Source organism: Crocuta crocuta, unplaced genomic scaffold (assembly GCF_008692635.1).
Source record: "Crocuta crocuta isolate KB4526 unplaced genomic scaffold, BGI_CrCroc_1.0 scaffold77, whole genome shotgun sequence".
Taxonomy (NCBI): Eukaryota; Metazoa; Chordata; class Mammalia; order Carnivora; family Hyaenidae; genus Crocuta; species Crocuta crocuta.
The window spans coordinates 5,615,045-5,636,963 of NW_027532172.1; the positions used below are offsets into that span (position 1 = coordinate 5,615,045).

Here is a 21,919-nt window from a genome sequence, read left to right on the forward strand (position 1 = left end):
GTCAGGTTTGTACTTTCTGGGCCTGTCAGTGTGAAAAGTTAACCCACTGCAAATTCTGAGGAAGAGGACATTTATTCCAGAAAAGCCCAGTCTGGGTGGTTCAGTCAGTTAAGCCACAGACTTCAGCTCAAGTCAAGATCTCATGGTTCATGAGTTCAAGCCCCATGTTGGGCTCTGTGCTCACATTTCAGAGCCTGGAGCCTGCTTCAGGTTCTGTGTCTCCCTCTCTTCCTGCCCCTCCCCTGCTCACACTCTGTCTCTCTCTCTCTCTCTTGCTCTCTCTCAAAAATAAACATTAAAACAATTTTTTTAATTAGAAAAAAAAAGAAAAAGAAAAAGAAATGCCCAGTCTAGTTTTGGATAAGAGTAGATATCATTGTAGAAAATGGTGCTTCTGAAAACCACTACTGTGGGTCAGGCTGGAGGCAGCAGTTTAAGAAAGCCTCAGACAGGAACTCATAGAAAATACTGGAATCAGGGGCACCTGAGTGGCTCAGTCGGTAAAGCATCTGACTCTTGGTTTTGGCTCAGGTCATGATCTCACGGTTCATGAGTTTGAGCCCCATGTCCAGCTCTGCGCTGACAGTGTAGAACTGCTTAGGATTCTCTCTCTCCCCTCTCTCTCTGCCCCATCCCTCTCGTTCTCTTTCTCTCTCTCTCTCTCTCAAAATAAGTAAACTTAAGGGGCACCTGGGTGTCTCAGTCAGTTGAGCATCTGAGCATCTGACTTCGGCTCAGGTCATGATATCATGGTTTGTGGGCTCTGTGCTGACAGCTCAGAGCCTGGAGCCTGCCTCGGATTCTGTGTCTCCCTCTCTCTCTGTCCCTCCCCCACTCACACTTGTCTCTCCTTCTCTCTCAAAAATAAATGTTAAAAGAATTTTTTAAATAAATAAACTTAAAAATAAAAAAAGAAAATACTCAATCAGTTATTAACTTCTTGGAAGAAAAGTATTGGGTCACAAGAGAAAGGCACCACCTGTGAGTCATCTTAGACAAGCCCTGTGCCCTTTGCGCAGGCGTCTGTGACCCATGCTTTCTCCTTCCGCTGGAAAGTGAAGTGCACAAAGGCAGAACGCTAGGGGCTGTGTTGGTGCTGGGAGATAGGCCATGCTGGCCAGATTCAATGTCCCAAAATAGGCATATAAATGTGTCAAGCTGATTCCCTATCCCAGTGATTTGGAACGTGGAGGGTGTCACACAGACTTGAATTTAACGAATGTGAGCGTGTCAGTCAAAATTTCCTAGAGAGTCTCGAAAAGTTCATCAGCACCGAGAGCTGCTCCAGATCCTGCACTTTCAGTTCACAGTGCAAAAACAAACAAAGGTGTCGAACACGTTGCCATAATGAGCACTAACAGGCGAGTGCAGGGAGGGGTGCCCTGGGCTGCGTGGATTTGGCCCCGGAAGAGGCCGAAGGGGAGGGCCACCCGCCTGCCTGCGCGCACCTGCAGCCCCGCTCCATCAGAGCCAGATGAGCTGCCGCTGGGAGTCCTCCCGGGGCCTGCAGAGCTGGGCCAGGCCTTTAAATTCAGAGCAACTGGAGAGGAGAAAGGAGACTGGATGCAGGCTCAGGCCGCGCGGGATGGCGCTCCGGCTGCCTGATCTGCCGATGTTCAAAATTTTCTCTTTCCTGGACGCGTTCAGCTTGCTCCAGGCTTCCCAAGTGAACAGGGTAAATGCTCTCCACAACCCGCTGTCTGACCCCCCAGCCCCCACCCCTCCACGAGTCTTTGCACAAGCCCCCTTTCACCTCGGTCCCTCAGTTTTGAGATCTTAGCTACCGGAACCTTATACCCACACAGCCTCCCTCTTTGCTTAAATTTACCTGGTTCAGGCCCATCCGCTCAGCTCCCATAGATCCATGCCCCTGGATTTCAGTTGCTTCTCTCTCTCTCTTTTTTGATTTTTAAAAAATGTATTTATTTTTGAGAGACAGAGACAGAGTCCACTTGGGAGAGGGGCAGAGAGAGGGAGACACAGAATCTGAAGGAGGCTCCAGGCTCTGAGCTTCCAGCACAGAGCCTGATGCGGGGCTTGAACTCACGAACTGCTAGATCATGACCTGAGCTGAAGTCGGACACTTAAAGGACTGAGCCACTCAGGCTCCCCTCAGTTGCTTCTCTTGACCAGTTTGAGCACCGATTTGCAGAACAGTGGAGTGATACATTGCGTGCTGGGAGTTCGCATCCTTCACCTCTGAGGCTCCCTGTTTTGTTAAATGAAAAGGGCAAACTGATATCTAGGAGTTGCTGTACTAAGTGGTCCTTGCGGCTTCTGTTTCAAGCTCCTGGAAGTCCACATCTCTCCCTCCGAACTCTCCCAGGAATCCCAAGGGCCTGCCTTAGCCGTGACAGGCCTCTGCTGTCACCATGTCCTCGTCCCCCGCAGACTGGGAGGGCCGTGAGAGCTGGGATGCTGGCTGGTGAACCGGTGTGGGCCTTGCTCCCGAAACACGTGGTGGCAGAGGAAGAGCCAGCCTTTGGGTGCTGCCTGCCTGCTCACCCCTTCCTTTCTCTCCCTCAGGAATGGAATAGGGCTGCCGAGAACCATCACCTGTGGAGGTGAGCAAGGGAGGGGCAAGGTGGGAAGGCAGGTGTGTCTCATGGGGGAGGACGTACGATTGTGCACCGAGGAGGCCTGCGTGTGAGAGGCGTGAGTGACGCTCACCGTGAGGAAGGGGTTCGTGAGACCAGTGCTACCGAGGAGGTGGACTGACCATGGGCAGCCTGGGGTGGGGTTATGACTCTGTTTCCAGAAACCTGTGTCTGAAGAAATGGAGCTTCTGCAACTTCTCCACGTGCCTGGGCTCACAGACATGGAAGCAATTCTTCCTCAAACAGACAAAGCTGGAGTATCGGATGGCCTTGGCGAAGCCAGAGGACTTTGTCTTCAAAGAAGCAACTGGGAACCTTGGTATGGGGCTAGGCGCAGCCTGGAGGAACGTGACAGGCTTATTTTAAGAAATCCGCTATTTTCCCCCTATATTTTCTTTTTTTTTTTTTTAATGTTTATTTACTTTTGAGAGAGAGAGAGAGAGAGACAGCGTGAGCAGGGGAGGGTCAGAGAAAGAGGGAGACACAGAATCTGACGACAGTCTCCAGGCTCTGAGCTGTCAGCACAGAGCCCGATGTGGGGCTCAAACCCATGAACGTGAGATCATGACCTGAGCCGAAGTCGGGCACTTAACCAACAGCCCCCCGGGTGCCCTGCTATATTTTCATTCAGTGAAGAGAAAGATGATTGAAAGTGGGTGGGACCGGGCTGCCGCGGGTAGCTGTCACTGGTCTCCCCACTTCTTCTCTTGTTCCCTGGGGTCACAAGACCCTGTTATGACTCCCTTTCTCCACAGGCTCCATCCCTTCTAGGATAAAAATTTTAAACAAAAAGGAAACTTAAATAGCACAGGTTCTACTGTTTGCTTTATTCCTAGTACCTGTTTTTTTTTTATCTTTTATATGTCATCTTTTAAATGTCTTTATTTTTTGTCTTTTATTTAAAAATTTTTTTTTATTTCTGAGAGAGAGAGAGTGAGAGAGAGAGAGAGTGAGAGAGAGAATGAGCAGGGGAGGGTCAGAGAGAGAGGGAGACACAGAATCTGAAGCAGGCTCCGGGCTCTGAGCTGTCAGCACAGAGCCCGACGTGAGGCTCGAACTCACGAACTGTGAGATCACGACCTGAGCCGAAGTCAGACGTTTAACTGACTGAGCCACCCAGGTGCCCCAGGTCTTCTAAATGGGGCACCTGAGTGGCTCAGCCGGTAAAGGGTCCAACTTTGGCTCAGGCCGTGATCTCACGGTTCGTGAGTTCGAGCCCCACGTCGGGCTCTGTGCTGACAGCTCAGAGCCTGGAGCCTGCTTCAGATTCTCTCTCTCTCTCTCTCTCTCTCTCTCTCTCTCTCTCCGTCCCTCCCCTGCTTGCATTCTGTCTCTCTCTCTCAAAAATAAATGAACATTAAAAATTTTGAAGGAAAAAAATGTCTTAATATTGAGAGAGAGCATGAGCAGGGGAGGTGCAGAGAGAAGGGGACAGAGGATCCAAAGCAGGCTCTGTGCTGACAGAGGTCCCTTTATTTGACTGCATCATCCCTCATGTATGGCCTATTTCCTTCTAGGAATCCTAGGACCTATAGCTTATCTGTCAGGAAATGGCCCCACAATGGATGGACAGGAGAGGTCCGTCATTTGTACGGTGTCATCCAAGCACATGCTTTATGCCTGGGACGTGCAGGAGGTGAGTCTGGCTGATGAGGGATGTGCAGGAGGGGAGGCTGGCCGATGAAAGATGTACAGGTAATGTCCGCCCATGTCCATCCTCTTCGACGCAGGAAACTGGTGCAGGGGGAGATGATAGGGGGAACTGGTGATGGGAACAGGGCCTCAGAGCAGGTCTTCTCAGCGGTAATCTGTGACCTTGTCATCTAGCCTGTAGACCCATAGAAAATTCACTTTTCATTGTGTGTGTCTAGATATAAATTTGTGCAAGGACTTATTTTCGGCTGGTAACGTGGAGTGACTGAAACTCTGGGCGCTGTGCGTCTTCGCTACCTATCCTCCCCCCTCTCTGGCAACTGGTTATGTTGGATTTTTCAGAAAGTGGTCTTTAAGTCCGATCGACCACTGCCAGGGAGCAGCAGGGTCTTCCATATCAGGATTAGTAAAAATAGTGCAAGGGTCCCTGGATAGCGAATTGGAAAATCCCAACATGGGTCCCAAATTTTTAGTTTCTTGGCTTTCCCTGTTTTGACTTCTCTTTTCGCCCTGTGAAAATTACATAGTGAATCTTGGGAGCATCTGGGTGGCTCAGTCAGATAAGCGGCTGGCTCTTGATTTGGGCTGAGGTCGTGACCTCCTGGTTTGTGGATTCAAGCCCCACATCAGGCACTGTGCTGACCATGCAGGGCCTGCTTGGGATTCTCTCTCTCTTTGTCTCTCTGTCTTGCCCACCCCCCCTGGCTCGCCCCCCCCACCTCCTTTCTCCCCACTCATGCACACACACACTCTCTCTCTCTCTCAAAATAAATAAACTGAAAAAAAAAACTATAATGCCTCTTACACAGGGTCTTCTAAAGTATGATAAATACCCCTTTATGAGTATTTGAGGTGGCAGGAGAATGATGAGCTAATCTAGAAGGGTACCCCTGAAGCACACAATGTTCTAAGTCCGTCATGTCTCCATAAACTGAGAAAAGAAACCAGAGAGGTGCCGTCTCGGATAACTTGTTGTCGGGAAGCCAGTCACCGCGTCTCCAAGGACGTTCACGTAGCCCAGTGGATGATGACCCACGTGGCAAAGAACTCGGGCCTTCTGCCCACGGCCAACACCAGCGTGCAGTCACCTGAACATACCATCTTAGAAGCTGGTGGTCAGTCCTTCAGATCACTGCCTCCCTAGGCGGCCTGTGGCCTCCTAGCAGAAACCCTAAAGCAGAGCCACTCGGGGAGGCGAGTCTGCTCCTGAACTGTTGACCAGCAGAAGCTGTAGGAGACCAGTGTTTATTGCTTTGAGCTGCTAGGTCATTTGTTAGCCAGCAACAGGTAACGGTGGGTTTATTTATTTATTTGGGAGGTTGTTTTTTTGTTTCGTTTTTATATTTTAAATAACAGTGTGTACACATGAAATGGGCAGGAACAGAGAATCCTTTTTGCTTTGTTTTGTTTTTAATGTTTATTTTTGAAAGAGAGCAAATGAGTGCAAGAGGGGGAGAGGCAGAGAGACAGACAGACAGACAGACACACACACACACACAGAATCCAAAGCAGGCTCCAGGCTCCGAACTGTCAGCACAGGGCCCAACACGGAGCTCAAACCCATGATCGGGGAGAGATCATGACCGGAGCCAAAGTCAGATGCTTAACTGACTGAGCCACCCAGGTGCAGAGAGAGGGAGGGAGAATCTTAAGCAGGCTCCACACTCCATGTTGAGCCTGACAACCCTGGGATCATGACCAGAGCTGAGATCAAGTCAGACTCTCAACAGACTGAGCCACCCGGGTGCCCGCCTATAATGGTTTTTACTACCTGGAAGTAGAGTGCTGCCACAACCAAAATTTAAGATGTGGAAGAAGCTTTGGAACCAGGCAGTGGGAAGCAGCTGGGAAAGCTTTGGGCAGGGTTTTGGACCTTGAGGAGACTGTTAGCAGAAACGTAACAGGCTTCCCTGCTGTCAGTGACGATTAAAGGAAAATATAAAAACTGTTATTGGACCCTGGAGAAAACAAGGTCGTTGCTACATAGCTGCAGAAGGCTGAGCAATGTTGTCACCTGGGGTAATGTGGAAACTAGCAAATATATCCAATGAATTGAGTGATCTTGCTGAGGAAAATTCTAGGCAGAATGCTGAATGCCAGCTGCTGCTTGCTGCTTGTAGTAAAACAGAAGAGGGAGAGGATAACATAAGGTCTCTCAAATAACAGGGAGCCAAGGATTCCTGGTTCTGAAAATCAGCCTTTCAAGATGGCAAATGATGTTAAAATTTAAGAAGTCCACTCCAGGCAAGATCTCCATCCAGGGCAGTGTCAGTAAACCATACTATAAGGGTGAGGTCAAAGGGGTGACTGCAAAATTCTTTGTTTTTTAAGTTTATTTATTTTGAGAGCAAGAGAGAGAGCATGAGTCAGGGAGGGGGCGGGGAGAGAAAGAGAGAATATCCTAAGTAGGCTCCACACTGTCAGTGCAGAACCTGATATGGGGCTTGATCTCAAGAACAGTGAGAGCATGACCTGAGCCAAAAATCAAGAGTCGGATGCTTAACTGACTGAGCCGCCCAGGCGCACATAGCAAAATTCTTTTTTAGACCACAGAATGATCTGGGCGGGAGGGGGGGTGCCTCAGAACTGTTCAGCCCTGACCCTCTAAGTCTGTCCTTGGACCCCCAGCAGCAGCCCAGGGTATCCGGATTTACCTCAAAGACTTGTGAATGTGGCTCTCGTCTGATGACATAAACTCCATACGTTTTTTGGAGACCCACAGAGATTTTCAGAGACTCGTATTGACAGAAATGCTGCCAGTTTCCACTTAAAGGGGTTGAGCTATCCTAACAGAAGAGGACTTGGAATCCTGAATTTTTATATGGAAGAAGCTGGCTGCAAAAACTATTCCCCTGCAAAATTGGGCCACTGTGTATGGAAAGGGCAGGAGAACTCAGAAGATCGAGCCAAGAGTCCTGAACAATCTTTCCCAGGCTTTGCATCCTGATCAACATACTACCAGCACGTTCTCTGCTAGATCTCAGATTTTTTTTTTAATGTTTTATTTATTTCTGAGAGAGAGATACAGCATGAGCAGGAGAGAGTCAGAGAGAGAGGGGGATACAGGGTCTGAAACAGGCTCCAGGCTCTGAGCTGGCTGTCAGCACAGAGCCCAACGTGGGGCTCAAACCCACGAACAGTGAGATCATGACCTGAGCCGAAGTTGGATGCTTAACCGACTGAGCCACCTAGGCGCCCCTCAGATTTTCTGTGTAGCAGTAATTCCCATCCCTTCACCCCTATCCCCCCACCTTTTTTAATGATCATGTCTATAATGTTATCCTTACCTATAATGCCATACCTTTGTATGTTGGGGCTGGAGAGGGGGGTGGAAAGATAACTTGTATATTTAGTTCTAAGGTTTTCACATCAAGATGAACGGAGTCTAAAGAGCCTCATCTTATTAAACTATGAGATCCTAGATTTTGTGATGATGCAGTGATGGTGAGCTATTTGGGGGCACTGGAGAGATGGTGAGTGTATCTTGCATGTAGGACAGAGGTGATTAGGGACTGCAGGGGGACTGTGTCAGCCAGCCTCTAAGATGTCCCATATTCCCGATCTTAGGTAGTCCACACCCATACTGAATAGGGCTGACCTTTGTAACCAATTGGACATTGTGGAAATAATGGTGCGTAACTTCTGAAGCTATGTCATAAAAGACACTTCCTCTCTGAGTCACTGGCTTTTAGAAATCCAGCCAATAATGTTATGAAGACCCCTAAGAAGCCCTAACAGAGAGGTCTGTGTGGTGAAGTATTGAGGACTGCCAGTAGCCAGCACCAACTTGCAGCCATATGAGTGAACCATCTTGGGTCTTGTCCTTGTGAAGCCAACTTCAACCTTCTAAGAGACCCTGAGCCAGAACTACCTTGCCAAGCTGTACCTGAATTTCTAAAAAACTGAGATAACAAAAACTTCTGTCTTAAACCCTCTCCAAAAATTTTTTTGGGTGGATTATTTTTACTTATTTTGCTTACTTAAAGAAACTTCCAGTATAGTTAACATGCAGCATTATATTAGTTTCAGGTATACAATATAGTGATTGAACAATTCTATACATTACTCAGTGCTCATTGTGATAAGGGTACTCTTCTTTTTTAAAATGTTTGTTTACCTTGAGAGACAAAGAGAGCAGGGTGGGGATGGGGGACAGAGAGAGAATCCAAACAAGCTCCTCACAGTCAGCATGGAGCCCAACGTGGGTATCAAACCCACGAACTGTGAGATCATGACCTGAGCCAAAACCAAGAGTCAGATGCTTAACCGACTAAGACACCCAGGTACCCTGATAAGCTTACTGTTTAATTCCCATCATTTTACCCATTCCCCCACTTACCCCCCTTCTGGTAACTTTGTTCTCTATAGTTAAGCATCTTTTTCTTGGTTTGTTTCTTTTTTTCTGTTTTGTTTCTTAAATTCCACATATGAGTGAAATCATATGGTATGTGTCTTTCTGACTATTTCACCAGCACTGTACTCTCTAGATCTCTCCATGGTGTTGCAAATGGCAAGGTTTCATTATTTTTCATGACCGAGTAATATTCCATTGTGTATATATACCACTTCTTCCTTATCCATTCATCTATCAATAGACACTTGGGCTGCTTCCATATATTGGCTCTTGTAAATAATGCTGCAATAAACCTAGGAGTGATACATCTTTTTGAATTAGCATTTTTGTTTTATTTAGGTAAATACCTAGTAGTAGAATTACTAGATCATATGGTAGTTCTTTTTTCAATTTTTGAGTAGCCTCCGTACTGTTTTCCACAGTGGCTGCACTGGTTTGCATTCCCACCGGCAATGTATGAGGATTCCTTTTTCTCTGCAAGTTTCTTGCTGAAACTTGTTTCTTACGTTTTTTATTTTAGCCATTCTGACAAGTATGAGGTGATATCTCATCATACTTTTGATTTTAAGCTACCCAGTTTTGGGATGATTTACAAACCAATAGATAATGCTACACAGGCACCTTGTAGTGTTAGGAGTCAAAATGGTGGTTATATTTGGGAAGGGTAGAGAGGTTAGCAAATAGAACAAGTACAAGTGGGCTCAGAAGTAGTTATACGGGGGTACCTGCGTCGCTTAGTCGTTTAGGTGTCCGACTTCGGCTCAGGTCATGATCTTGCAGTTTGTGAGTTTGAGTCCTGTGTGGAGCTCTATGCTGACAGCCGGGAGCGTGGAGCTTGCTTTGGATTCTGTGTCTCCCTCTCTCTGTGCCCCTCCCCCACTCGTGCTGTCTCTCTCAAAAATAAATGTTTAAAAAATGTAGTTATATGATCACTTTGTAACAATTCTTACATTTATTTTCATATTCTTCTCTCTTTGATATACTTCACAATTCTTAAAAGTCTAAAGAAAACCTAGAAGGGAAACCATTCTGTCTAATTTGCAATGTATGAGATTGATGATGGAATAACAATTGTGAGAGGTGATAGTCTTTGGATTCCTACGGTGGACTGGGCAGAACTCTAAGTATGTTTCATGTGCTGCGAAATGTAAACAACCAGGTAAGAAGCTACAATGATAAGTAACTTGTCGAATGTCGCACCATTCGAAAGAGGCAGAAATGGGGCGCCTGGTGGGGCTCAGTTGGTTGGGCGTCTGACTCTTGATTTCGGCTCAGGTCATGATCTCTTGGTTTGTGAGTTTGAGCCCCACATCAGGCTCTTCTCTGACGGTGAGGACCCTGCTCGGGATTCTCTCCCTTTGTCTCTGCCCCTCCCCTGCTTGATTGCTCTCTTTCTCTTCTCTCAAAAATAAACTCAAACCAAAAAAAGAGCCAGAACTGATTTGAGCCCAGAAGTCTGATCATTCTTTATTCCTGTCATGTAGTGAGCTCTTCCATTATTTGAATATATTACATTGCTGCTTTTTTTGTGCTCACTATCCCTTCAAGGGGGGTATTTTCTTTTCTTTTTCCCCCAGAAACAAGAAACGTCTCTAATTTGGAGGTGACTTCCAAATAAACACTGGCAACATGAAAGCCTCGCGGGTGTGAGGAGTTCTGGCACACATACAGCGTTACTCTCCTTCCCTAGGGCACTACGATCTGGTCAAGCCCCGTGCAGCAGTCTAGTATCAAGCATCTGGCGACCCTCCCTCACCTGCATCTGGCAGTCACTGTAGATTTGGAGGGAACTGTCAAAGTGTGGAACTGTCAGGATCGGGACGCCCTGGCTGCCTTCCCCATATCTAAGGCCTGCTTTTCTTTGGAAGTCTGTCTCACAAAGGATGGCCCGTTCTTGATGGTAAGGGAGCCCTGCATCTGAAGGGGGCCCACAAAATGCCTGCTGCCTTGGCCACTATCATGGCCCCATTATTGTCACATCACAGTCTATCTTCTTGGAGTCATCCCTGCCATGTACCCTGAGGGTCAAAACAGATCAAAGAATTTTGGTCATACAAACATTGCTACCATTTTGACCTTTGATCTACCACAAGTACATTCCCCTAGTCATTCTTCCAAAAATGAAAAAAGAACTCCCTGAATTACTTCATACCCATGTCTCTTCTTTCAAGTGTGCATTGTACAGTACATGACCTTGGACAGGGTCTAGGGAGGGAGAGCTGTGGGTTTGGGGAGACGGAAAAAAAAAGAATAGTGTTGATGTGCTAATGAACAACTGTCCTTGAGAAGAATGCTTTGGGGTTTAGAAAGTTTTATTCCTTGGGCTCATTCTCACAACGTCGAGGCAGTTTTTAATCTCCATTATGTGATGGAAGAAACAGTAATATGTATTTTTTTTAATGTTTTTTTTAAGTTTATTTTGAGAGACAGAGTGAGTGGGGGAGGGGCAGGCAGAGGGAGACCAAGAATCCCAAGCAGGCTCTGCACTGTCAGCACGGAGCCCAGGGTGAGGCTCAGCCTCAAGAAACCATAAGATTGTGACTTGAGCCAAAACCAAGAGTTGGACACTGAATCAACTGAGCCACCCAAGCGCACCAGAACAGTAGGATATTTTGCAGCTGACCGTGCTGCCTTCTGTGTGCTTTATAATCAATTTCCTGTCTCCTTCCATTGATGTGGTGGTGCTGCTTTGGTTTCAGGTAGGCAATTCTGAAGGTGACATCTACACGTTGACAGTGCCTGAGCTCAGGTGTGTTTCTAAAGTCCATGCATTTAAATACAGTGTTGACCTTCTATGCTGCTCTCCTGACAAGAAGTGGATCTTTGCATCTGGGACACATCAGAATATCTTGCCCAGGGTAAGTGTTGCTCTGTGGATTAACCTTGGGAGGACAGGGGTCAGGCATTAGGAAGGTGAAGCTTAGGAAGTGTCGGAGAACCTGCAGAACTCAGCAAGGACCAGACACAGGGCTCCCTCCTCTCAAAGGCCATAGCACATTTAGAATCCATTTCGATAGCCAAGAAGCAGTGTTCTTGGAAGTGATGGTGTCTAGGTGCAAAAACAAACGTTCGTTCATGAAAATTTGCATCAAGGAGAAGGCTGAGTTGGCGGAAGAGCTAGAGGAAGGTGAGGGAGATCTCAAGAGAGGAGGATCTCTGGTAACCATGCTCCCTTTAGCCTTCCTTGCTCTTCTCCACCTTGGCTAGAAAGTACAAAGAAGTCCACAAGTAAATAAAAATGAATCCACCTCTGAATGGCACTTGGAGAAAGTCGGTGGCCTTAGAGCCAAGCCGTTTTTACCATGGCACAGGTGGATCGGGCATCAGAGAGCTAGGAGCTGAGAGGACGCAGCAAAAGCAAAACCGCCCTTGACCCCCTCTCCAAGAAGGGAAGATCTGTCGAGGCAAAGGCAACTTGATCTGGGCTCCAATGCAGCCAGATGCTTCTGTACCTCCGTGGCACGCCAGGAGCATGGCTGCAGGGACTTCGCTCTCTATGACCACGACAGGCAGGATAGGAAGACGGTGAGGTCCTTGGATGTCAAGTGACAAGCCATGATACTCTGCTTCCTAAGATTCAGAATAAAGTTTGGCTACAAAACAAGGATTTGGGTTTTTTTGTTTTTGTTTTAAGTAGACTCCATGCCCAGTGTGGGGCTTGAATTCACAACCCTGAGATCAAGAGTTACATGTGCCGCGAACTGAGCCAGCCAGGCGTCCCACAACACAAGGATTTTTTTTAATGTCTATTTGTTTTGAGAGAATGAGAGAGAGCACGCACACAAGCGGGAAAGGGGCAGAGAGAGAGGGAGAGAGAATCTTAAACAGGCTCCACACTCAGGACAGAGCCCAACGTGGAATTCGATCTCACAGCTATAAGATCATGACCTGAGCCAAAATCAAGAGTCAGATGCTTAACTGACTGAGCCAGCCAGGTGTCCCACAAAATAAGGATTTTTAAGGAGGCTTTTCTGGAGTCCCTCCTGCACGGAGATGCTGTTACTTCCCCCTTCACCTGACTACATGTGCAACAATCTCTCCGTAGGTCTTTTTCGCAGAGTGCTTGCTGAAACCATCGGAAGGCAAAAGCCCCCTGTCCCTCTCTATCCCATTTTCATCCTGCTGCAGAGCCTGCTGGGCCCCGAGGAGGACGAGCAGGGTAACACTGATGTACCGAAGAGGCTCTTTCAAAAAGACGGGATTTACCACCTTTGACCTAATGACTGAGAAGACTGGGGACAGAACAGTCATTCAAGGTAGGCGGTGCCACACCGGAAACACGGTGTCTCCTCCCCTCACACATGCATTCTTTTGAAGTTCTAAACGCTATATAAACAGTCTGTGTGAAGCGGGCAGGGGATTTCTTGAGCTGCAGGCTACCGCTTGCCTGTGCTTCTCTGATGCCCATGCTCTGTCCTCTACACTCCACCCTACTCTTGGACAGATGTGTTTTTATTTGTTTATTTAGAGTTTGCGCATGAGCTGGGGAGGGACAGAGAAAATTTTTTTATTTTTATTTTATTTTTTAATGTTTATTTTTGAGAGAAATAGAATGTGAGTGGGGGAGGGGCAGAGAGACAGGGAGACAGAATCTGAAATAGGCTCTAGGCCGTCAGCACAGAGCCCATACGGGGCTCAAACTCCTGAACAGTGAGATCATGACCTGAGCCGAAGTCAGACGCTTAACTGACTGAGCCCAGGTGCCGAGAGAGAGAGAGAGAGAGACAGACAGAGAGAGAGAGAGAGAGATCGATGTCTTAAGCAGGCTCCATGTCTGGCGCTGCATGGAGCCTCACATGGGAGTTGCTCTCATCGTGAGATCGTGGCCTGAGCCAAAATCAAGAGTTGGATGCTCAACCGACTGAGCCACCTAGGCGCGCCTTGGGCAGATGTGGTTAGATTCCCATCCTGATTTTGGGTCTGGGTCCCAATGCCCCCTCAGTGCCTGAGCTGTCACTGTCCACCACCCTCTGTTCCCATGTCCTAGCACCCGTTACCGTGGTCAATGACCTGTATCTGTCACTGGCCTGTCCTTCATTTTCCTCACCAGACTGAGGTCCCATGAAAGTAACAAGTATATTTTTTCATTCCGTGTAAAGATACCATTCTGATTAAATGATCCAAAGTGTGTGTGTTCTGCATGAAAACAGCCCATCAGATTGCAACTTTCCTGTTGCCACTTCATATGGAGAGTCCGATTTGGATGGAAGCCAGTGATGGAAATATGATCATCTTCGAGAGTGGGCCGTACTTGTTCCTCTTCACCATCAGTGGACACCAGCTGCAACGATTTGAGGACCACCAGAGGACCATCGGCAATGTATGGGCGGTACGTATGCCCTTCTCCCCGCGCCGCTCACTGCTCGGACTGTGACTCTGGGCCACTCATCCCAGGTCTCCTTTGAAGGATTCTCTACATGTCCTCACCACATCCATGGATGACTCTCTGCACGTGTACATGTGGGAAGAGGAAGGCCGTTACCCATACCTCAAGAGCTGCTGTCACCTGGAGCACATAGGGAGTAACCTGGCGCCAAGCTGGTAAGCCCTGCTTTGTGGCCTAAACTTCCCTTCAAGATTTTACACTTCTACATCAAAAAAAATAATAAATGGATAGCAGGTGAGGATTTTGGTTTGTCTTTTAAATTCTTCAAGGACATTTAGGAATAAACTTCTGTCCTAAAAGAGAATTGCTAATTCTTAGAGTATGTTCACAGCCCTTGCAGTAGATTTCAAAAGGTCCCATTGTATAGATGGACCACAGTTCATCCCCTCACCAGTTGAGGGTCATTTATGTTGTTTCTAGCCTGGGATAAACACGTTTTCATATTTACCTAAGAGTGGAAGTGTCCGGTCATACGGTATGCTTCATTTTGTAAGAAACTGCAAATGCTTTCCTAGGGGGCTATACATTTTTACATTCTCACTTGGTGTTCCATTTTTGTTTTATTTATTTTTACATTCTAGTGGGCATATAGTGCTCTCTCATTACAGTTTTTTGTCTATTTCCCTAATGATGATGAGTAGCTTTTCACTGGCTTATTTGCCATCCAGATAGCTTCTTTAGTTAAGCATTTGTTCAAATCTTTTGTACATTTTTTAGTTGGGTTGTTTTTTAATATCAAGTTTTGATAGTTCTTTATATATTTGGAATGTAAGTTTTATCAGATAAGGATTTGCAAATATTTTTTTCCACTTTGTAGTTTTTCTTTCTACTCTAACACTCTCTTTCAAAGAGCAAGTGCTCTTAATTTTGATAAAGTCTAATTTTTTTCTAAAAAGATGAGGTTTGGGATGTTGTAACTAAGAAATTTTTGCCCAACCCAAAGTCACAAAGATTTTTCCCTATGTTTTTGAAAAAATTGTATAGTTGTAGGTTTCATGTTTAGATCTGTTATCCATTTTGGGTTTGTTTTTTGAGGTGGGGGCCACACAAGCTGGGTTAGGGCAGAGGGAGAGGGAGAATCTTAAGCAGGCTCCATGCCTAGCGCGGAGCCTGATGCGAGGCTTGATCTCATGACTGAGATGGTGACCTGAGCCGAAATCAAGAGTCAGATGCTTAATTGACTGAGCTATGTAGGTGCCCTGGTCTGTTATTTATTTTGAACTAAATTCTATATTGCAAGATGTAGATCAGGGTTTCTTTCTTTTTTCTTTCTTTCTTTCTTTCTTTTTGCATACAGGTATTATTCAGCTCCATTTGTGGGAGAAACAACATTTTTCATTGAATATATATATATATTTAAAAAATGTGTGTATATATATATACATATATATATATATATATAACATATATATGTTAGTTTCAAGACTCTTTTGTTCCAGGTATCTATGTGTCAATCCTTTCTCTAATAGCACCTACTTTGAAAGTGTAACTTTATAGAAATTTTAAAATCTGAAGATGTGAGTCCTCCAGTTCTTTTGCACAATTACTATGACTATTCTGGTTCCCTTGTTTTTCACACATATTGTAGAATAAGTTTGTAAATGTCTATAAAAATTCTGGGTGGGGGGGGTTACGCTGCTGGCTCAGTTTGTGGAGCATGTGACTTTTGATATTGGGGTGATGAGTTTGAGTGCCATGTGGGTCTTAGACATTACTTAAGGAAATAAAAAAATTAGGGGCTCCTAGGTGGCTCAGTCAGAAGAGCATGTGACTCTTGATCTCCTGGTCATGAGTTCAAGTCCCACAGTGGGTGTAGAGATTACATATGTACATATATAAACTTTAAAAGAAATAGAATACACACACACAATTCTGCTGAAGTTTATACTGGAATACTATTGTATCTATAGATAAGTTTGGGGATCTTTACAGCTGATCATCTTCACAATTGAGTCTTCCAATCCATGAACCTTATGTCTCTTACTAAGTCTTCCTTATTTTATCAGTGTTTTTATAGTCTTCAAGATACAGATTTTGCAAACATTTTGTAAGAGTATACCTAAGTAGGGGCGCCTGGGTGGCTTAGTTGGTTAAGCGTCCGACTTTNAAAAAAAAAAAAAGAGTATACCTAAGTATTTAGTGGTTTAGGTGCTACATAAACTGTAATGTCTTCCATTTTCTATTTATTAATAGCATGTAGAAATATGATTGACTTTTTTTAATGTTTTATTTTTCGAGAGAGCGAGCACAAGTAGGGGAGGGGCAGAGAGAGAGGACAGAGGATCTGAAGCAGGCTCTGTGCTGACAGGCTGACAGCAGTGAGCCTGATATGGGGCTCAAACTCATGAACTGTGAATTCCTGGCCTGAGCCAAAGTCAGACACAACCGATTGAGCTACCCGGGCGCCCCATGATTGAATTTTGAAATACTAACTTGGTATCCTACAACCTTGGTAAACTGTTATTCAAATAGCTGTTATTAATAGATTTATAAACATTTTGTGATTTTTTTTCTATGTATACAATCATGTCATCTGTCAATAGACAGGGTTTTTTCCCCTTGCTTTCCATCTGTATATATTTTATTCCTTGTTCTTGACTTATTGGATATAACCTTTAATAACAAGGGGCACCTGACTGGCTCAGTTGTAGAGCATGCAACTCTTGATCTCAGGGTCATGAGTTCAAGCCCACATTGGGTGTAGAGCTTACTTAAAAACATAAAAACCCTCAGTAACAACATTGGAGTAGAAAGCAGGTATCCTTGCCTTTTATAGAAAGTGTTGAGTCTTTCACCATTATGATATTCATTGTATGTTTTTGTAGTTGCCTTTTATTAGGTTCAGGAAGTTCCTTTCTAGTTCTGATTTGCTGAGGGTTTTTTTATCAATAGATAATTTTGCCAAATGATTTTCCTGCATCAATTACTATAAGAACATTATTTCTCTATTTAATTTTTAATTTTTTAAGATTTTGTTTTTAAAAATTTTAATGTTTGAGAGAGAAAGAGAGGGAGCATGAGTGAGGGAGGGGCAGAGAGTGAGGGGGACAGAGGATCCAAATCAGGTCTGTGCTGACAGCAGCGAGCTGGATGTGGGGCTCGAACTCCTGAACCATGAGATTCTGACCTGAGTGAAGTCGGATGCTTAACTGACTGAGCCACACCTGTGCCCCAAGGTTTTATTTTTAAGTGATCTCCATGCCCAACGTAGAACTCAAACTCATGACCCCAAGATCAATCTTGGCACACTGCACCAACTGAGCCAGCTGGGTGCCACTCATTTTTCCTTTTTAGGTTGCTAATAAGTCAAATTACATTGATTTTTTTTTTTTTTCCTGAATATTGAGGCAGCCTTGCATTCCTGAAATAAACCCCACTTGGTCATACTGTATTTTTCTTTTTATGTACTGCTAGATTCAATTTATTAATATTTTAACTATTTTTGCTTCTGTATTCATGAGGGATACTGATTGGTAGTCTTGTGTACTGTCTTTGTCTCATTTTGGCATTAAAATAGTGGTGGCTCCATAAAACTAGTGGCAAGTGTTCACCTTCTATCTTCTGGAAAAGATTATGTAGAATTGGTATTATTTCTTCTTTAAAAGTTTAAATTTAGGGGCGCCTGGGTGGCTTAGTCGGTTAAGCATCTGACTTTCGCTTAGGTCATGATCTCATGGTTCGTGGGTTCAAGCCCCTCATCGGGTCTCTGCTAACAGCCGGCTCAGAGCCTGGAGCCTGTTTACAATTCTGTCTCCCTCTCTCTCTGACCCTCCCCTGTTCACGCTGTCTCTCTCTCTCCTAGAAATAAATAAAACATTAAAAAATTTTTTTTTAAGTTTAAATTTATTTTTTTAATGTTTTATTTATTTCTGAGAGACAGACAGACAGACAGCATGAGCAGGGGAGGGTCAGAGAGAGAGGGAGACCGAGAATCTGAAATAGGCTCCAGGCTCTGAGCTGGTTGTCAGCACAAAGCCCGACGTGGGGCCCAAACCCACAAACCGTGAGATCATGACCTGGGCTGAAGTCGGATGCTTAACCGCCTGAGCCACCCAGGGGCCCCTCTTCCTTAAAAGTTTAATAGGGGGCATCTGGGTAGTTCAGTCAATTAAACACCTGACTCTTGATCTCAGGGTTGTGAGTTCAAGCTCTGCATTGGGCTCTGCACTGAGCATGAAGCGTACTTCAAAAAAAAATAAAAAACAACAAAATTTAATAGTCTCCAGTGGAACCATCTAGGCCTGGAGATTACTTTTTTGGAAGGTTATAACTATGCATTCTTTTTTTAGTGTTTTTTAAAATTTATTTCTGAGAGAGAGCGTGACAGTGTGAGCAAGGGAGGGTCATGGAGAGTGGGAGACACAGAATCTGAAACAGGCCCCAGCTCCGAGTTGGCAGTCAGCACAGAGCCCTATGTGGGGCTTGAACCCATGGACCATGAGATCATGACCTGAGCCGAAGTTGGACCCTTAACCGACTGAGCCACCCAGGGGCCCTGTAACTATGAATTCTTTAATGGTTATAGCACCATTCAGATCATCTCTTTTATGCTCCGTGAGTTTTGGTAGTTTGCAGTTTTCCAGGAATTAGTCATTTCATCTAACTTGTTACATTTATTTGTGTGGATTTGTTCCTTTCAGTCTTTTACATATCTGCAGAATCTATGCTGATATCACCTCCTTTACTCCTGATATTGGTGATTTGTCTTTTTTTTGTTTTTGCTGCTCTCAGTTTCATCTCTGTCTGCTTTTATTCCCTTCTTGCTTTGGTTATTTTGTTCTCTAATATTTGAGGTGGAAATTTAGATTATTGCTTTGAGACCTCTGAAATATTGAAATATACGCATTTGATGCTCTAAATTCCTCACTAAGCACGGCTTTGGCTGCAACTTCCAAATTTCAGTTGATTGTATTTTCATTTTCACTCAGTTCCATATACTTTTTTGTGTGTTGGAGAGTGGCAGAGACAGAGAGGGTGAGCATGAGCTCGCAGGGGAGGGGAAGAGAGAGAATCCCAAGCAGGTTCCATGCTTTCAGCACAGAGCCTGATGCAAGGCTTAATCTCTTGAACTATGGGATCATGACCCGAGCCAAAACCAAGAGTGGGGCAACTTCACCAACTGAACCAGCCAGGTGCCTCTTTTCCATATACTTTTTAATTTCCCTTTTCCCCTTTGACCCATGGGTTATTTATTTTCAAGTTTTATTTAAGTTCCAGTTACTTAACCTATAGTGTAATATTAGTTGCAGGAGCAGAGACCCATGGATTACTTAAAAGTGAGTTTATTTTTCAAGTTTTTGGATATTTTACTATCTTTTTTATTGATTTCTAGCGTAAATCAATTAGAGAGCATATTCTGTATGTTCTCCACTACTTTATGTGTCTGTTTAATTTAGACTGTACCCTGGGTCATAAAACAATCTTGATGAAGCTTGTGTGTGTGCTTGAAAAGAATGCATATCCTGATCTTGTTGGGTGGAATGTTCTATAATTGGCAACTGACTGCATCATTGTGGTTGATCTATCTTTTTCAGTTCCTTCGTATCCTTTCTGATTTTTGATCTAGTGGTTCTACAAATTATGAGAAAAGATCACTGAATGTCCTAACTGTAAATGTGGATTTGTCTCTTTTTCCTTTAAATATCAGTTTTGGGGCGCCTGGGTGGCTCAGTTAAGTGTCCAACTTTGGCTCAGGTCATGATCTCGTGATTTGTGAGTTCAAGCCCTACGTCTGGCTCTGTGTGGACAGCTCAGAGCCTGGAGCCTGCTTCAGATTCTGTGTCCTTCTCTGTGCCCTCCCCTGTTCGTGAGTTCTCTCTCTCTCTCTCTCTCTCAAAATACAACAAAAAATTTTTTAAATTCTATTATTAGTTTTCACTTCATCGTGCAGCTCTGTCATTTGGTACATACACATTTAGTAGTATTGTCTTCTTAGTTAGTTAGCCTTTTATTTTTGTGTAATGTCCCTCCTGGTCCTGGGCAGTTTTCTTTGCTCTGAGATCTACTTTACCTGTTATTCATTTAGCTAGTCCTGCTCTCTTTTGATTGTCTGTTACATTGATTTCCATTCCTTTACTTCCAATCTGCTTATATCATTACAACTGAAGTGAGTTTCCTGTAGACAGCATCTAATTGCATCATGATTTTTATCCACATTGTCCCAAGATCTTTTAATTGGTGTATTAAGTCTTCTTATTTCAGCATTTGGAAAATGTGCTATTTCCTTCTGGCTTCTATGGTAGCCAATGAGAAATCTACTGTCATTCAAAGTGGTGTTTTTCTATAGAGGAAGTGTCCTTTTTCTCAGGCTGATTTCAAATTATTTTCTTTGTCTTTAGTTTTCAGAAATTTGATGTCTGATGTAGACTTCTTTGAATTTAACCTGTTTGGGTTTGATCAACTTTTTCAATCTGTAGGTATACCAAATTTGAGGAGTTTTTAGCTATTACTTGTCTCTGCAGTGTTTGAAGGGAAGAGAAAGAGTCTCCCTCTACTCACCTTAGTGCAGGGGAGGAGATGGTCAACAGGGCTCCACCTCACAGTCTCCCCAGGGGAGGGGTAAAGGTGCCACCTTTGCTTGCATTAGTGCAAGGCAGAGATGGTTACAAGAACTCTACCCCCAGTTTCTGGACTCCTGGAGAAGAGGGGTAGGAGTATTACCTCCTTAATACAAGATGAGAAGAGTTGACAGGGCCATGCTTCACAACCTCCCCATTACCCCATGGGGAGGGAGGTATGACCTCTTTTTAGGTATTTGCCTGGAATAGAGCAGGTATAGTCAAAGGGGACAGAATTCTATTTTAAAATAAAAATATTCTCATTGTTAAATAATATCTCTGATTTGCTAGATGATCTTGATAATTCTGGCAGTGCTATCTCACAGTAGGTTCAGATTGCTACTCCTGCAAATAATAATCAGCATAACTGCCAGATCTGTGCAGCCATTCAAAACCAAATCTAAGAGTGACTTCAGTGATCGAAGGACCAATTGATTTGGGGAAAAGGTATCTTTGTCAGGTTCAAATTTAGTATCAACAATAAAAATACTTTCCCTTCTGTCCACTAATTAACCCCCCCTTTTTTTTTTTCTGTTGGCAGCTATGTCTCCAAAGCAATATGTGATAACATGAGCATAGTGTGTGTGGTGTCAAAGAGTCGTGAGTCCAGCAGTCTGGTGATGTATTCTTTGCATATGTAATACGGAAACTCATGGAATTAACTTTGCATCCTCTCCCTCAATGTAGTAAAGAGAATTCGGTTTGCAAACTCAGAATGATTATTTTAGTGATACTGGGAAAGAAGTAATGACTTCCCTATCTTTGGTAAATCAGACACTGTAGCAGATAGAATGTGGAGCAACATATCCTTTGTCCTTGCCATCAGGGACAGTATCAAATACTAAGGTAGTAAAATGGTCACACAAATCAATTCAAGAGGAGCATATTAGAGGGGAAAGTATAACTTTAGATTGAGGCTGGGTTAAAAATGAAGGCACAACTCTCTTCATCTCAGGGCTGTGAGTTCGACCCCCCATGTTGGGCATGCAGCCTACTTAAAAATTTAAGGGACTCCTTGCTGGCTCAGTAAGTGGAGCATGCAACTCTTGATCTCGAGATTATAAGTTCAAGCCCCATGTTGGGTGTAGAGATTACTTTAAAAAATTAAAAATCTTTCAAAATAAATAATTGAAAAGGTGAAGGCCACCAGGATTAGTCACTATTCTTGCCTATAACCAAGCAAAAATAAATTCTGTCAAATGGAAGCAAAAAATAAATGTATTAGAAAAACAGGTGTTAATACTTAAAGGTAGCTAGAAGAGACTCAGAATGTAGATGGTAATAGAAAATATAGCAAAAGCCGGGGCGCCTGGGTGGCTTAGTCGGTTAAGCGTCCGACTTTCGCTTGGGTCATGATCTCGCGGTTCGTGGG

At 44.4% G+C, this 21,919-nt stretch overlaps 1 protein-coding gene across 1 annotated transcript; it reads left to right on the forward strand.

The window, feature by feature from the left end:
* The first annotated feature begins 1,570 nt into the window (after positions 1-1,570).
* FBXW12 (F-box and WD repeat domain containing 12) lies at positions 1,571-21,188 on the forward strand. The gene is made up of 10 exons (XM_077777045.1): positions 1,571-1,675; positions 2,527-2,564; positions 2,759-2,916; positions 4,115-4,233; positions 10,295-10,504; positions 11,304-11,462; positions 12,650-12,860; positions 13,755-13,933; positions 14,012-14,145; positions 21,089-21,188. The coding sequence occupies exons 1-10, from the start codon at positions 1,586-1,588 to the stop codon at positions 21,186-21,188; spliced, it is 1,398 nt and encodes a 465-aa protein (XP_077633171.1). The 5' UTR covers positions 1,571-1,585.
* The last annotated feature ends 731 nt before the right edge of the window (positions 21,189-21,919 follow it).